This window comes from Rattus norvegicus, chromosome 15 (assembly GCF_036323735.1).
Source record: "Rattus norvegicus strain BN/NHsdMcwi chromosome 15, GRCr8, whole genome shotgun sequence".
NCBI lineage: Eukaryota > Metazoa > Chordata > Mammalia > Rodentia > Muridae > Rattus > Rattus norvegicus.
The window spans coordinates 102,040,497-102,057,541 of NC_086033.1; the positions used below are offsets into that span (position 1 = coordinate 102,040,497).

Here is a 17,045-nt window from a genome sequence, read left to right on the forward strand (position 1 = left end):
AGGAGCTAGGGTTTCCTGGAACAGAATCGGCCTGGGAGGATGCAAAGTTCTGGAGATGCAAGTACATGAAGGTTATACAGACATGCTCACACACTTGGTGCCTCTGAGTAAAACTGGGTGACAAAGCAAAGTCTGTTTTGTCTTTTGTCACAATAATGAGAAAAGAATCCCAGCCTCCTGGCTGGACTCCTAGAACCCTCTGGTTCTCACACTCATCCACTCTAAGCGAGACCCTCCGTCTTGCCAGCGCTGAGAAGTTCCAGTTCCAGCAGCCCATCTGAGAGAGATGAGCCTGGGTGAGTTCTGTCCCAGCCAGCAGCCCTGCAAGGTAAATCTTACTCTCAGAAGGGGACTGAAGGCCATGGCCGAGAACAAAGACCCAGAAAGGAAAGTCTAAGCTGCACCTAGGCAGAGAAAGACTGCTGGCCCACTGAGGGCAGAGCGACCAGAAAGACACTAGTGGCACCCACCCCACAGAAGAAAAAGGAGAGACGGTGAGACCGTGTTCAGTGAGACCGTGTTCTGAATCTTTGTTGCAAAGCAGGGGCTACCCTTCAGCAAAGCATCAGCAATTTTCCTGTCTCAAAAACACAACCACAGTCCACACTCCGGGGGCCTGCTACATGCCTGGTAAACACTTCCAAGAAAAGATACAAAGTATCAACATCAACAGAAGCCTCCCCGTGAGTGACTGGCTACAAAGTATTAACATCAACAGAAGCCTCCCCATGAGTGACCGGCTACAAAATATTAACATCAACAGCAGCCTCCCCGTGAGTGACCCGGCTACAAAATATCAACATCAACAGAAGCCTCCCCACGAGTGACCGGCTACACAGACTCAATCACAGAGTCAAAAAAGCTGCCTATTTTTCCAACACAATCTCAAGTCAGGGAGCCCCATCGGAACCCAGTAATTAGTGGGTCTCTGTAACCAGAAGCATGATTAGCAGCCTTTAGGAGGCGCCAATGGTCCTTTCCCTTTATGACTTGTGTGACCTAAACACAGAAAGCCAAACAACTGTGGGAGACATACCAGGATTTTATAAAGGGGGGGAGGGGTGTGTGGTGGAGAAAAAGAGCTGAACTGGGGGCTTCCTCTGCATGTCTGTCTAGGGAATGGGTTTCCTTTGATGAAAAACGGGACCACAGGGCAGGGGTGGGGGACAGCTCTTAAGTCTAGAGCAGGGGAGCTCTCCACAGACTATGCTACAAAAATGGTATCTCTGAACATCCATCAAGACAAGTATGACGGCAGGACTTGGTTTAAATGACCACAAGGTCCTTGATGAGGCTAGCAGGAACGGATGCTCCAGGTAAACATGGGGCCCAGGCAGCAAGATTAAGGTAGGGTAGAGGCAGACTCGAACTCCTCAAAGGAACTCCAATCAACCCTTGAGGGTGGAGCCTCATTCTTGGTGTATCTGCAAACGGTCTATTATGTCTGAACTTAATGCCAAAACCAGGTTTCAAAGGATTAAGACCCATACGAGGTGTTAGCCCTTGGGACGCTTGTGTTAACACACTGCATGCCTTTATCTTTCTTTTAAAAAACATAATTTCTCCCCAATGCAAAAGCTGTTTGCAAAAGGCCGGCCAGGTTGCCCTAGTAAAATGTTTGCATTCACAATTTAGAAACTTTCCTAAACAACCACAACAAAAAGGGGCAATGCCAGTAAAATTGTAACATTAGTGAGAGGACTGGGGTGGGGCTCAGTCCGTGGTATCCCTGCACAGGACCCTGGGACTGAGCCCCAGCACTGCATAAACGGTGCATGGCCACAATCCTAGCAGCTGTGGGCAGAAGCAGAAAGATTAGGAATTACCCTTGGAGCATTGAGAGTCTGAAGCCGGTTCATGCTACAGAAGATCCTGCCTCAAAAAAAAAAAAAAAAAAAAAAAGAAAAGAAAAGAAAATTATAATGAGGATTATAAAAAATGTAAGTTTTAAACTTAAGTTTCTTTCCATGAACCCTGTATTCCAGGAGCTAATCAAAATTCTTATGTGAAAGTTAAGACACCATTCATATTCTAATGAATGTTCTAACCAATGGGGATGTAGCTCTGTGGTACACTGCTCGCCCAGCATGCCTGGTTTCATCCCTGGCACCCACCAAAAAGAAATAAAAAATAAAGTGACAGGGAGAAGAAAAAACAATGTTAGCAGAATAAAATATTTTGACAATTGTATCCAGTCTGGCTTTTCACTTACTTTGTAAAAAGTAACACGATCTTTGTTCATAAACAGTAACCATAAGTGATGACAGGCAAATGTGCTATAACCAGAAGCCCCCAAAACCATTATAGATACATAATGCAGAAATCATAATATTTTTAAATGCCAGCTAGCCTCTGGGCCCTCGAGAATTTCCAATGTTGAATTGGGGGAGGCAACACTTTTCTCTCCAGTTAAATTCCAGTCTATGTCCTCACAAAATGCAATCAGAAGATGACAGTGGACCTTTTTAAAACAGCAGCCATGAGATGACTTTTTTTCTTCAGACTAATTTAATATAAAACTTCGTGAGTGAAAAAATGACTTTATTAATATTTATTTAAAGGTCGTCTCAGATTGTAAAGGGAATATTATGCAGTCTTGGTCTGTGGCACCAGGAGCCTTGCTAAAGGGGGTCCTCAGCGCTATTGGTGGTAAAGTTACATTTGTCAGGCAGCGTGATAGCAGCCAGGATCCTCAGGGGTGAGCCTGTCTCACACTAACACTAGACGAGTCTGGCCAAATATGCAACGCTGGAGAAGAAAGATGCTGAACTGAGGCTGAACTCAATAGTTGGGGTGCAGCTACTTTCTGCCCTCTAGCCTAAGGATGGGAATCACACTGGACAGAAGAAAAGAGAACTCCTAAACCAAACACCTAAGAGAGAACCCAGGAGCGTGCCTGCCTCGTGCCCACCTCCTAGCCATTATAGGCAATGTGCCTTTATCGTCAAGGGGCCCTGTGTTCCCACGGGACCCTACCCAAGCAGGCCATCTCTACTGGAGACTCTCTTCCTCAGAACATGAGTTTCTGACACAGCGGCTGATCCCGCCAGACTCAACGAATGCTCCTCTCTTGAGGGTCTTTCTCCTTTACTAGTCGGCACCGTTAACCAATCACAGTAAGAAGTCTTACTGTTCCCCATGCTGATGTAGACACTACATACTCTTAAAAGATAGAGAAAATAAAATGCATACTTGTGGCGATCAATTTAAGGTTTTCTACACAGCAGAATCAACATGTGAGAAGATTTAAAAAGAAAAAAAAACCCAGTTCATTTCTATATTTTAACAGGAGAAACAGCAAGGACATAAACAGCCACATACAGAAAACTGGGTATGATGTTGAGATGGTGCACGCTTGCCTCTAGCGTTTAAGAGTCCGAGACAGAGGATGGAGAGTTATAGACCAGCCCAGGCTACACAGAAGAGTTCCAACCACTCTGGACTGTATCATGAGAATCTGTGTCTACATGACGACGGGGCATGAAAAGAGAAGCGAGTCTGTGGATGCAGAGAGGGCACAGGCCCTGCACTGGTGGGATGCTCAGCGGAGAGCGAAGTCCGAAACAGGACGGGTCCCCCTGGCCAGGTCCTGCCGTCTCCATCCAGAACATCCCACAAGGCAGCGCGAGAGCTTTCCTTCTGTTCTCTTAATAGGAATCGTTTTAGGGGACTGTCCCAACCCAAAGTGCCTGCAAAGAGTTCACAAGACGCAGGTCTTTGATCTCTGTGGCTTTTACCATGTATGTTTTTAAAATTTCTGGAATGCGCCCAGGGAGGCAAACGGCTTTGACAAAGACACTATAAATATCCGAATAAATAAATACATACAAACATCTGGAACCCTGATTAAGCACCGAAGTTTTATTATTTGTGAAGGCAGGAGGAGCTGGGGGAGAGAGAACACCAAGCAGCGTTTGTGTTTTTGAGGGGGGAAATGCCCCCATCCTTTCCTCACGATAAAGCCCTCGTGATGTCAAAGGCCTCGAGGGAGGGAGGCCCCGTAGGAAGTGGAGCGTCTTCACGGAGCAGCAGATTTTTAAGACTCCACTCAGAGTCACCTCTAAACAACTGAAGACAGAAGAGTATTTATGAAGAAGCGGCCATTACTTATAATAAGAGTGGATGCAGACAACATATCCGTTTGTATCAATTTCAACTTAAGTGTGCGTGCGTACCGGTCTCATTTCACTCCTGTGAAATCATCTGCGTGTTAAAGACCTAGCAGGCCGGTTGATGCCTCTTTGGGAGGAGGGCAGAGCTTGCCCTGTAAGTGCTGGCTAGTTCACAGACAGGGTGGTTAAATGCAGGCTGGCTGCAACACACTTGCAGAACTGTAATGTCTTAAGGCCTCCCTGTTCAGAATAAACACAAGTAAAACTGAATGTGGGACTTCTAGTTCATCATAGAATTACCCAATAACACGGAGCCTGGGCAAGCACGGAGAGGTCAGGTCGGCAGGCATCTTACCACACGGAAAGACATCCTATTTCTCCAGGGATAGAGCAACAGAGCGGCCCCTGTACCGCTGACCCTCTCCTCTGGCCTGCGCTTGCTGGCCTCCCTCTGTTCTTGCCAGCCACTCAGCACTATTCAGTCACACCCTTCCCCGTCCTCAAGCCAACCATGAGCTTTACCACAGATCCTTACATGGCAAACACCTATGCTTCTCCAATCTGCTCCCCCTTTCAAACCCTTCTGCATTCCTGGCTGTCCACACATGGAGTCCTTCCGTCCTTATTCTCTAAGGTCCTATGTCTACTTTCCCCATCCCAGGTACGTGAGAACGAAGGACCTGAAGTCTTTGAAGACTTCTTGGCCTAGTTTGAGACATAGAGCCTGACTTGATTCAGTACCAGACTCCATAAGCATCTCTTCACAGATGGACAGATGATTAAGTGACTGTACAGAGAAGCCAGCACTTCCGGTATTCACCCATCGAGGAAAGACACACAGCGGGAGGGGCTCACCCTGAGAACTGAGACCAAGGCTGTGTCTGGCCTGGCGCCTGGCCACCCAGAGAAAGGATGAAAAGAGACAACCAAACCTGGGTGTCAGTAAAGGTGAGAAAACAAACAAATCACCAGTGGTCAAGTTCAAAACAAAAGGACCCTGCCAGCCTGTGACTGTGGCAGCTGCAACCCAGAAACTTGGCGCTGAGACAAAAGCGAGGGTAAGCTTGTGGGGGGTAGCGAAAATAAATACCCCCGGCCCCAGGAGCCCCCAGCCTTAGCATCTCTATAGCCCATGCCCAATGGGGAGTGTTCAGAAAAGACACACACATTTATATGGTTCTGGTTTGCCTCTACCTCAAGGAAGGCTGGATAAAATGCAACAAATGGAATAATTTGTCTTGCTCTCCTTCTGCGTTCCTTCTTTGCGGTTTCAAGATATGAAACCGCCCAGTGTCCTGTTCGATTGCTCTGCCTCCCTCACCCCACTCCCCTAGTATAACACCCTAAATTGGCAGGTGCTCTACCAGGAAAAAAGCAAAGCCTTAGAATTGAACATTTGATGGTCAGTCACATTTCTATCAGTGTGTGTCTCCGTAACTGCTGGGATAGCCCTCGGTACACAGGGCTGGTAACCACACAAGCAGAAAACTCATGGGCGCCATGCTGACCTCTGATCTGTTCTACAATCCACGCCAGAAAAGGGTCCTTGACTATTTCCACGCCCCAGCCCAACCCGTGGGACAGCTCCTCTTCCTTAGCGCCCCTGCCCTTGCACTTGATCTTAGCCAAAAGGCTGAGAGGCAATGCCCCCTGCCTTTGCACCAGTGACTTCCCCGAGTCTCTCCTCGTGGCTGCTGTCAGCCACAGAAAGTGTGTCTCTCTGCACCCCTACTCCCTGGCATGTGCTAACTCGGTATACTAACGGAGCTCTGCGTTCACACCGCTGTGCCGAGAACCAAGAAAGGACAAGACTCAGCACACAGTCCCGAAGCAAGGGGACAGGCCACCGAGAAATTCACAAACACATTAAAGCTAGTAAAGTGATTCTGTTTCCTCTTGGGGGCTGGAGGGACGGCTTAGTAGGAAAGAGCTTGAAGCACAAGTATGAGGACCTAAGCCCTCAACACTCTAGTAAATGGGCCAGGGTGTGGCAGCATGCCTGCCATCTCAAAGAGACAGCGGAAGGATCCTTGTGCTTTGCTGGTCACACAGCCTGGCTAGATTGGTGAGGTCCAGGTTCGTTGAGACTCTTGTCTCAAAAAACAGGGTGGAGAGTAACTGAAGAAGTCAGCCAATGTTAACCTCTGGCCTCCGCATGCTCATGTATACACAGGCACACACACCCTCCCAACTACCCTGCAGCCACACCAAGTTTCCTCTTGCAAAAATAAGCAAAACGACTTCCAAACCGTTTCATTAATTTAGGTTACCAAAGTCTGTTCCGGAACGGTGGCGGCCCTAAGAATCCATCCTCTTTGGCACATTACCTCCCCAACAGACTCTGTGAGCTAAGGAGAGAGTACGGATTCCTGCATGTGGAAAAAGGGTTTGACTGTAAAGTTAATTGGTTAAAAGAAAAAAAAATTTAAATCAGAAATTCTGCACCTGCGGAGTGTGGGACCATGCCTGCCCTTCCCAGTAAAGCCCGGCTGACAAGTGTGCGGGAATATTCTTGGCCCCGTATTTATAGCTTTCCATGGCTAATTTTTTTTTTCAGACTCGTTCCTTCCCCTTTTCCTCCACATCCAAATTCTACCCGACACTTCCCATCACTCACAGGTCGTGTCTGCTACTGTAACCCACAGGAACAAATATTCATCCCCTAAGAGCCATACCGCACAAGCTTTTCATGCATATTAGGGGAAAATCAGGCGTCTGCAGGACATCAAAGTCCTTTCAGACCATGACCTTAGCTGTGTTCTCCACTGGCATTCAAAACTTGGTTGCATTAAATAATACCAGTGTAGGCTCAGAATGAAATAAAATCACGACAGGATCCCATCTCTCCAGCTGTCGTGGACTCCACTCCCTTAGATGAAAGTCCCGTGGCTCATCTCTGAAAGGCTCCCTTAAAGCTGAATGAACTCACTAGTCACAATTGGAAACCGTTCGTATTTTCATCAGAAGGCAGTAAGAGAGTTTTAATTCACCAAGACATTACAACCAGGAGGCAAAGGTGACAAGCCAGATAGTTCAGGCTGTACGGGATGATATATCCAATGCTATGAGGTGGGGCCGGCAATACAGCTCAGTTAGCACAGGGCTTGACAGGACTGCAAGAAACGGTTCAGACCAGCATGAGGTGGCTCATGACTGTCAAGCCAGCACCTGGGAGTCAGGAGTTCAAAGCTATCCTTGGCTACATAGTTTAAGGCCCACAAGCAAACAAAAATTAGCAAGACAAACAAAAGATGCTAAGAGGTGTCAAGCGGGACTGGGAAGAACAGACCAGCATAGTGTTTCCCTGATCAGTTCAGAACACACGTACTTCTACATCCTTGGACCTTTAAGGGCAACGTTCTTTCCAGCTAGGCCTCACCTTTTCATGACCTTCCACTAAGATGCATGGCTACTTCTGTTTGCTTTCTGTTGTGATTAAAATACTCTGACCAAAAGCAACTTGAGGAGGGAAGGGTTAATTTTATTATTTTCGCATTAAACTTCCAAGTCACAGTCTGTCATTGAGGACAGAAACTCAAGGAAGGAACCGCAGAGGAAAGCTGTTTACTAGTTTGCTGATCTCTCCCTTTCCCCCTGCTAGCAGTTTTATATACCCTAGATCGATCTGCCTAGGGATGGTGCCGCCCACAATGGGCTGGGCCCTCCCACATCTATCACTTGTCAAGGCAACTCCTCAGAGACATGACCATAGGCCAATCAGATTGAGGCGATTCTTAAGTTGAGGTTTCCCCCTTCCCCGGTAGCTTTAGGTTGTGTCAAGTTGACAATAACAACTAATCAGAACAGTCGCCTGGCTTTTGTCCAGGTCTAGTGTATGTCCTCCAACTTATCAAAGAAAGCAAAAAAGGTTCAAAGGGTCAAAGAACTGAAGACTTCTGAGGCTTCTGTTAAGAGAGAGAGACACAATTCAGGAGAAAGTTCTACATGCAATCTCTCCAAATAAATTGTAGGTTACAGAAGGTAGAAGAGTGATGTCCGGGGGTTGGGGATTTAGCTCAGTGGTAGAGCGCTTGCCTAGGAAGCACAAGGCCCTGGGTTCAGTCCCCAGCTCCGGAAAAAAAAAAAAAAAAAAAAAAAAAAGAACCAGAAGAGTGATGTCCTTATCAGCGCTGGAGTTCGTGTGTTTTAGTAAATACACGAAAGGACTCTAGGAGTGAGGCTGAAGGGGAGAAACAAAAGTTTTACACAAGTATGCTACTTCAGATTAACAAATGAGATCATGTGGTTGCTGGGATTTGAACTCAGGACCTCTGGAAGAGCAGTCAATGCCCTTAACCACTGAGCCATCTCTCCAGTCCTCAAAAGGATAACCTTGATGGGAGAAGTATATCACTTGGGGCAAGCTTTAAGAGCTGCAACCTTGGCCCACTTCCTGTCATCCCGTTTCCTGAGTGCTGATGAAACGGGATCCTTCGGCTCTGTGCTCCTGCCATCCACCAAGCTTTCTACCATGACGGCCATGATGTTTCATCCCACCATTTACTGCTTATGAACAACTGCAGGGGCAAAATAAAGACCAAATTATCTAACTGTGTACATTTGGCTTTCTGAGGGTGAATGCTTTCGGATACTACTGTCCTATAGCTCTTTTTCCCAAACATGGGGAGACCTCTCCAGAGCACAGAACAGTGAGAACAGACAGTCCTAAGCCTTACCCTCGTCTGTGGTAACCCACAGTCTGAGAACTTTCAATGGAACATTCTAGAAGCAAATAGTTCAAAATTTTGAATGCCTTTAGTCATAGCACATTATCACCACTCTGTTCCATTGTTCGCCATTGTTCCTTATATCTCTCTCAGTACATAATTCGTGACTTAAACTTCATTTGCAAAGATAAAATAAGGAGTGACCAACCAGTCAGCAAAATGAGTAATGAGGTAATTTGTTCTTTTTGAGTAAAGGACAGGAGCTACACACTGAACTCTGCCCCAAAGCCTAACTCCATAAGCAAATGAAGGAACTGGATCTGTCCGTGGGATCCTTCTGGATATCTACACTTGAACTCTCGGCTGCCATTGCCATGAGTCTTGGTGACCCCAAGTCTGACATCAAAATATCTGCACTAACGAGGTTCACCCTGACCAGACCAACAAGTGAGTTCACCCCGTCTTTCTCTTGTTTCTACTGACCTAGAGAACGGATGGAATTCCCACAATGACCACGAGTGTTTGACCTCAGTTCTTCCAATAAGGCCCTCTGGAAATCTCTATTCTGTGGGGACAGACGTTTGCCACTAAACCTGATGACCTGAGTTCGGTCCCCAGGCCCCACATGATGAAAAGAGAGAGCCAAGTACAGGAAGTTATCTTCTGAACTACACACACACACACACACACACACACACACACACCACAATACAAAATAAATAATAATAATCTATGAAAACTGATCCTACTGAACATTATCTGCATCTCTAATAGCCTACTTAAAGAGCTCCAGATGAATATGCGATTGTATTTAATTTGTCTTTATAGCTGTTTTAGAACAATTAATAATAACACTTCAAAAAGATTTGAGAATTTTGTTTCCTGTTTCCTTCCCCCACCCCTATGCACGTACCCATGCACGCAAGGCGAACATACACACATACAGGTTGGATAATAGACTGGGGAACAACTCCCAGGAAATGGAGGCGTAAGACAGAAGTTGTCATCTGTCATTTGGAAACAGAAGCCCTTCCTCAAAGACAAGAGTTTTCTTTCTCACATCGCTTTGGGAATAATTCGTTTCCAAATATAAAATAAATCCTCTCGGAGATTGATAGAAACGTGGAAGCAAAAGTGAGAGTTGACCAAACAGAATAAGTGAGAATGGAGAAGCTGAAACCCCTTTCACTCCCTATCACACTGGAGTCAACCAACAAACACATCACATCCTGAAACACATCCTGTTAGATTCCTAGTGGGCAAGTGGTGGGCTGCTGAGCCCACACGAGTTTTAGAGAACGTTATTGTATTTCTGATTGCTACGATGACCACCATCACTCAAGAAGAAATAATTCAATTTTTACCCGAAGAGTGGACTGTTAAATACGGCTTAAAGGTGGTAAAACACAGGTCTTACTAACACATCTTTAGAACGAGAACACAGGAGGTGCTGAGAATGCTGGGTGCTAAAGCACTTGTCAGTCATGTGCCAGTGGCCTCCAGGTCCCTAGTACCCATGTAAACGCCAGGCACAGGGCTATGACTCCAGCACAGTGAGTGAGTGGTGTCTAAGCAGAGACACATACCCCTGGGCGGGGGGGCGTTGCTGTCCAGACAAGGAGGTCGAAGTCACCAAACTGGTGAGCTCCAGGTTTGGTGAAGGATTATCTCAAAAAATAAAATGGGTAGAGTGATTGACCTTTGACCTCTGACCTCACGGACCCGACCACATACGCCACACTCGAGCATGCCCGAGGTAAATAGAAAGATGTCTGTGGAGAACAGAGAACACACTATCCAGTATTCTCCAAATTCCCAGGACACAGACACTGAGAGGTTGAGCTGAAATTCTCGCTCTGGTCAACGAATCATGGGAATCTTGTTCTTTAGGTTTTTATTCCAAACTCTGCATAAATGGACGGACGGGGACAGTACCAAGAGCCTGGACCTGCGTGGCAGATGCTGGGGGAGGGGGAGGTTGGGGGATAGAGTGCGTGTTTTGTTTTGTGTTTTCATCGTTAAGGCGGCAGGTGAAGGGAGATAAAGAAAGTGACAACATTTGGGCAAGTTTAAGTTGCCAAAGTAAATGAACAAAGTTGCTGCTCTGTGACAGGACACGGGGAAGGAGGCCAAATCTGTCCCACTCCTGGCTGATCCGGTTTGATAAGAAGCTAGCTTTTTAACTGCCAACAGACACAACCTGTCATATGACTGATCTCTGAGACATCAAAGGAGTGGGCGAAGGAATGCTTCGAAACCCTTCAGGATCTTTCTACAACCTGTCGGCTTTGGGGGTTCCTCAGCTTTTTTCAAGTTAAAAAAAACAAAAAACAAAAAAACAAAACAAACAAACAAAAAAAAAAACTCTTCCCAATTATTTCTAAACAAATTCTATAGTGGACAGGGTCACCAAATGTCAGCACAGAGCCGGGCATAGGGGAGATTCTGATATGACCAATGTCAAGTTCTCTCGCAAAGGGACTGGCCAGGGGCTCCCCACCTGCACACACACCCTCAGCCACCCCACCGTAAAACAGCAAGCGCTCTTCTGTTTAGATCTCTCCACCCAAAAGCCCTGTATCTGGGTATCTCTCACGGGTATTAGAATCAGCCAGTAATTTATGGCATTTAAATTGTCGGTTTATTAATGCTAATGGGGCAGTCGAGACAGTAGTTATATTTGTCCTGTTTGATTTATTACACCCTTCAGTTTTCTAAAAAGATAACCCATGGCTTCGAAGAACCAGCTAGAAATCTCACTCTCTTCTCAGGCTGCCCTAGCTGTATTTTGCGCAAGAAGAAGTTCTGAAGTATCAGAATGTCCACCTGACAGACATACGGAAGGATTGCCCAGAATTAACCGGAGTGAACAAGCCACAGAACGTCTCTAAAAACATCCCATGAATACAATTTGAAGGCTCAACAATCTAAAACTGCCTTGGGTCAACTTTAAATTTCACTTGTGAAATTTGTCATTTTTCACGCTTTTTGCAAAAGGTGAATACGTGGAAGTTCTACATTTTCACCGGCAATAGGGTTTAAAAAAAAAAATAAGTTTCTCCCACTCCAACGAAGTACAACCATCCAATCCACTTACCTGGATTAATTCCAAAGTGCCATTTACATAGAACTTAATTTACAGAATTTCAAACTGCCTTTCCTTAATTACAAATAGACTTCTGTAATGAACTTCAGCCATATCATTTTCAAACAAAAAGTAAACCAGATGTTTGGTACTTACATGGAAAATTGAGCTCTCATTGTAAAACCAAATTAAGGTTAAAATGAACTCTGGAATGAAGCTAAGCCCCATTGAAAACAAAAACAAAAACAAAACAGGCAAAAAAACAAAGCCACACAGTGCTGGTTTTGTTTGGGGCTTGTACGTGGTACGTGACGTATCTGCTTCTCCACAAAGCCAGGACAACGTGCATACCGCAAACCCATTACTTATCGAAACGTGCATGATGGCTTCAAGGAGGAATGTCTACAACAGACCTGTCGTGGTCCCTAGTTGGTGGCGCTGTCTGGGGAGGAAGTCCGTCACTAGGGGTGGACTTTGAGAATTTAAATCATAAGCCACTTCCAGGTCACATTCTGTTTCACACCTGCCTCTGAGGACCTGAGTTCTCCGCTCCCTGCTCCAGCTGCCATGCCCGCTCTGCGCTGCTGGTCTCGCTTCTCCACATTCCATGGTGGAACTCTTATGCCTCCGGACCCGTAAGTCAGTCAGAATAAACTCACTCTTCCCTAAGTTGTTGGCCGTTCTGGTGTTTTATCACAGTAACAGAGAAATGACTAAGCTAATCCATCTAGGATATTGGTTTAGAATTTATAAATCAGAGGGAGAAAAAAAAATCCCTAAAATTTTATCATGTCATTTAAACAGTCAAAAAAGAAAAACTCAATCAATGATAAGGCACTGTCTCACATCTCACATGCACGCGCGCACGCACGCGCGCGCACGCACACACACACACACACACACACACTCTCTCTCTCTCTCTCTCTCTCTCTCTCTCTCTCTCTCTCTCTCTCTCAGTTCTATCAATCCCATGCTACACACAGTGTTGGAAGCAGTTTGACAAGGCCCCACAGCCTGGCCTGGGTGAGCCTGTGCCTTGCAGACAGGTAGGCAGCCTCCAAAGTTAAGTTCTTTACCTTGGTACCAAACTTCCTGTCTTAAACCCTTAATTATCAGGAAACAATATGAAGTGCACAGCACCATGAGAAATGAAGTCTCTCACGGGCACAGAAACATGAATGCTGCTTGGAATCCAAGAGCATCCTAGTCGACAGCCAGACTTCTGTCAACTCGGACGCCCAACCAAAGCCACTGTGAGAATTAAGGGGCTAAAAGATGTTGCCCAATGCCTATCCAAACCTATGAGGCGCCCCCATTCTGCAGCACAAACGCTCACGCTTTGACCCCATCTTGGCACTTAGTAATTTTTAATAAAGAACACCCTGGGAACATTCCTGAATGTTAAGTCAATTAAATAGCTTTAATCCCCCCACAGCTTCTGGAGCGTGGACGTTAGATGCTCAGACAGTGCGGCAGGGAGGAGATCTGCAGCTCTGCACATGGAGTCCTTGAATTCTCTAGGGGAGGAGAAGCCCTGGGTGTGCTTGCCTGGACAGAAGACCGGATGACTCCTGGAGACAGGAGTTGATCTGAATCTGCGATAATCAGCTGATGTCACAGTGCTCCCTGATTACACAGTGCTCCCTCTCACCACTCTGGCTGGGGATGCCTACACCCACTTATCTGGTCTGAAACTCAAGGGAGAACGACTTTTCATTACCCACCGCCTATTCACCACCACAAGGAATGGATCACTTTTCCTCCCACCAACATGGCCACATGAAGGCCAGCTTTGAAAAATTGGCATCTCGTGCTCACTTTGGCAGCACATATGCTAACACTGAAACAGTACAGTGACCAGCATGGCCCCTGTGCAAGAAAGAAGTGTAAATTCATGAAGTGCCCCCCCCCTTTTAAATTTAACTCCAGCACTCAGGAGGCAGACGCAGGCAGACCTATGTGAGTTCAAGGCCAGCCTGGTCAAAAAGCTGTTCCAGGACAGCGAGGGCTACACAGAAAAACCCTGTCTCACACAAACAAGCAAGCAAGCAAACAAACAAACACACAAATGGAAAAAAAAAACAGGACAGATAGACAGACGGACGAAAACAGACAGACAAAACAAGAAAGAGAGATGGACAGACAGGCGGATGAAAAAGGGGAAAGTTGGTACTGATGATAGATTGGTGGGACACACTAAACCATGTTTAACTTTCATCTTCCTAAGACAATAAGGGGATCAGAGAGATGTACACGAGCAGTGAGACACGGCTCTTACGATGCCAATACTATCTTGTTCTCCAAAAAAGGAAAAATAAACGCACAGTCCACACCCTGCCCCTTCCAAGTAAGTTCATGATTCTAGGCCATTCTGACTCTCACACAGAGTGAGAATGTTGGAGACCAATCCCAGGCCCTCTGCAGGAGCTGTCAACTGCAGGGCCATCACTCCGGCCCCCTTTTAAAATTACAGGAAAGCAGCGGCTCCCTGTGCTTCTAACTCTTGTTTGGTTGTTTTGTTTTACTCTGTTTTGAGACAGAGTAGGGTTGGTCTCCTACTCGTAAGCACTTCAACAAGAGAGACCATATTAATCATGGTTCTGACTGTGCCATCAAGCACGGCCGATCTGAGTGTGTGGAATTACACTTGTGACAATATATATGTCAGAACAAATACCCAGACGCTAACGTATCTTTGCAAAGGTCTCAGAGCCACAGGTACTGAGTGCTGCTGTTCTTGACTGGGCCTCAGATCTCCAGATCCTAAGCTTCACTGAGCGCAAAAGGAGAGTTGAGGGAGAAATCCCAAACTATCCCCTACTATCCCCTAATACCAAAGTGAGGGAGAGGGGCTGCCGTCCCCCACCCAGGGCAGGGCTACCTCTGCTAAGGCTGTTTTCACGACATGCTGCACTGTGTATGCTCCTCTTTCCTGCAAAAGCAGACCTGCAGGCAGGATTTTCCCACCAGGAGAGGCTGACTGCATGCAGAATAACGTCTGGCTAAAGATTTCCAAACACCCAGAACAAGTCTAAAATAGACTTTCCAGGTGTTCAGGAGGTTGAAACATTTGCCCACGTGATACAATCTATTAAAATGCAAATGTGAGGGGAAAAAAAAGAGAAAGAAATGAAAGCAAAGAGTTTCTAGACCGGAGAACCCGATTCTGCAATAGATAGATAGCTTTTTACACAACCACAACATTTAAATAAACTTCCACTCAAAACGTACTTTGAAGCTTGTCGAGTCTTTCTTCTAGGTATTAAAGGGCTTCTACTTAAACAGGGGGATTTTTTTTTCCCCTCAAAGATTAATCCCGGTTTCCAAGAATGAGAACACTCAATGGATTATGGCTGATTGCAAGATAATATTACGAAGAGGAAAAAAAAAATGCCATCGCTTATATTCTATTTCCTGTCGAGATTTACCAAAGGCACAGAGTGCACGAGATTTATAGAAGGCACAGAGCGCATATATGTCTTCATAAAGGGTAACTCTGGATGCCCCTGCCTTGTTCCTGGGTTGAGCTGTAGCACGGTGACTTCTCGGTGGGTCAAGAAAGTGTCTGTGTCGGAGTAGAGCCCTCTGAGTCCGTTCTGACTCGGCAATTGTGATCTTAAACACAGAATCGAGTACTCAAGTTTCCAAACTCCTCCGTCCTCCCACTGGTGTGGTCCCAGTTTGAAAACAATTTACCTGGAAGTGCCAGGAGGAGAACTTCTGGAAACCTTATGACATCAGAGCCAGTCACTGATGTCACGGACGCTTGAAGAGATCCATTCTGAGGCCATGGATGGGGATGACTTAGGTGTCTGTGTGAATCTAGAGCTCCATCCACAACTCGGAAAACCTCCAGTTGTGTCAGTTCTACACAGAATAGAAGAACAGTGTTGCAAGACAGTGTCTGGCTTATTTTTATGTTTTTAAAAAACAATCTGTTCTCTGTGGCTATTCCGGTTTCCAAACGACTGTGAAGAGGAGGTTTAATAGAAGACGACCAATAAATGCCTTCTTTCTTGTTGGAGGCCAAGGACGAGGGAACTGAAGCAGTCACAGGTCTGTGCACCCTCCAGACAGGAGAGGGAGAACCTCTCAATCTGCTTCCACCTCCCATTCACTATAGCTTGAACACATGTGCCGCTTCAAACGGATGTGCTTCCCTTCTGTTTCTTGGGGCCACACAGTTCATAAAACACAGCCATGAAAATACCCAAACCCTAAGCTATGGAAAGGTTAGGGACATTGAGGCCTGGAAGAACTACATTAGGTATTTGCTAGTTCCTCTTTCTCAGTTGGTAAACATCTAGAGAACCTGGGACAGGCCGTGAATCACAGCTTCCCAAGAACCAGGGCTGGCTTTTCTGTCTGTGCCCTCCCACTCTGTAGACTAGGTCTGCAGTGATCTATTATCAGCTGCTCTTAAGAAAGCAGAACTCAATTGCATATATATACAATGCTAACTGTAAAACAAAAGGCTGCGAGCCAATTACCACCAAACTCCATTGTTCTTCCCCGGCCTACTTTAGGGAGATGAGACTGGGCCGGTGAAGACAAAAGAACTTTTCTCTGCTCTATCAAACCAGTATGAGCTTACTCACCAAGGACAAAGCGCCCAATCTTGAGTCTGGGAAATGTGGTAATAAAATAACAGATAAGTCTGGAGACAGCAGGAAGCGCAAAGCCAAGCCGAGGCACAGGTGGTACATACACAATTATCTATCTGCAAGAAACAGAAAGCAAGCAAACAGAATTCTAGCCTAGTAAGTCCTCACTGACTTTCACAGAACACCCCACGCCACGCTTTACTCCAGCCAGACTCTGTCCCTAGCAGCAATACTGATTCACGATGAACTTGGTACAGAACTCCAGTGTTTGCTCTGGAAACACTGCCCCTAAGCAGAGACTTACACTAGGAACATTCCTCAGTATACCTTTTCCTTGAAGCATTTCTGGCTCTAGAACTAACACTAGGGAGAAGTCTTTCAAACTGCAGCCAGGGGGTTGGGGATTTAGCTCAACGGTAGAGCGCTTGCCTAAGAAGCGCAAGGCCCTGGGTTCGGTCCCCAGCTCCAAAAAAAAAGAACTAAAAAAAAAAAAAAACAAAAAAAAAAAAAACAAAAAAAAAAACTGCAGCCAGAGACGACCTTGCACCTCCAATCCCAGAGGGCAATGGCCAAGGAG

The 17,045-nt window shown here is 46.1% G+C and overlaps 1 protein-coding gene and 1 non-coding gene across 8 annotated transcripts in view; one reads left to right on the plus strand and one right to left on the minus strand.

The window, feature by feature from the left end:
- The window catches only part of Abcc4 (ATP binding cassette subfamily C member 4), a 234,526-nt gene that overhangs the window by 92,110 nt on the left and 125,371 nt on the right, over positions 1-17,045 (minus strand). For 5 of the 7 annotated variants that reach the window (XM_039092967.2, XM_039092966.2, XM_063273922.1 and 2 more), the window contains one exon: positions 15,561-15,731. In XM_039092967.2, coding sequence (XP_038948895.1) covers positions 15,561-15,731 — 171 coding nt within the window. 7 annotated transcript variants of the gene reach the window in all.
- On the plus strand, positions 13,675-13,778 carry LOC120097318 (U6 spliceosomal RNA). Its single transcript, XR_005494526.1, has one exon. It is a non-coding gene; the product is annotated as a U6 spliceosomal RNA (small nuclear RNA).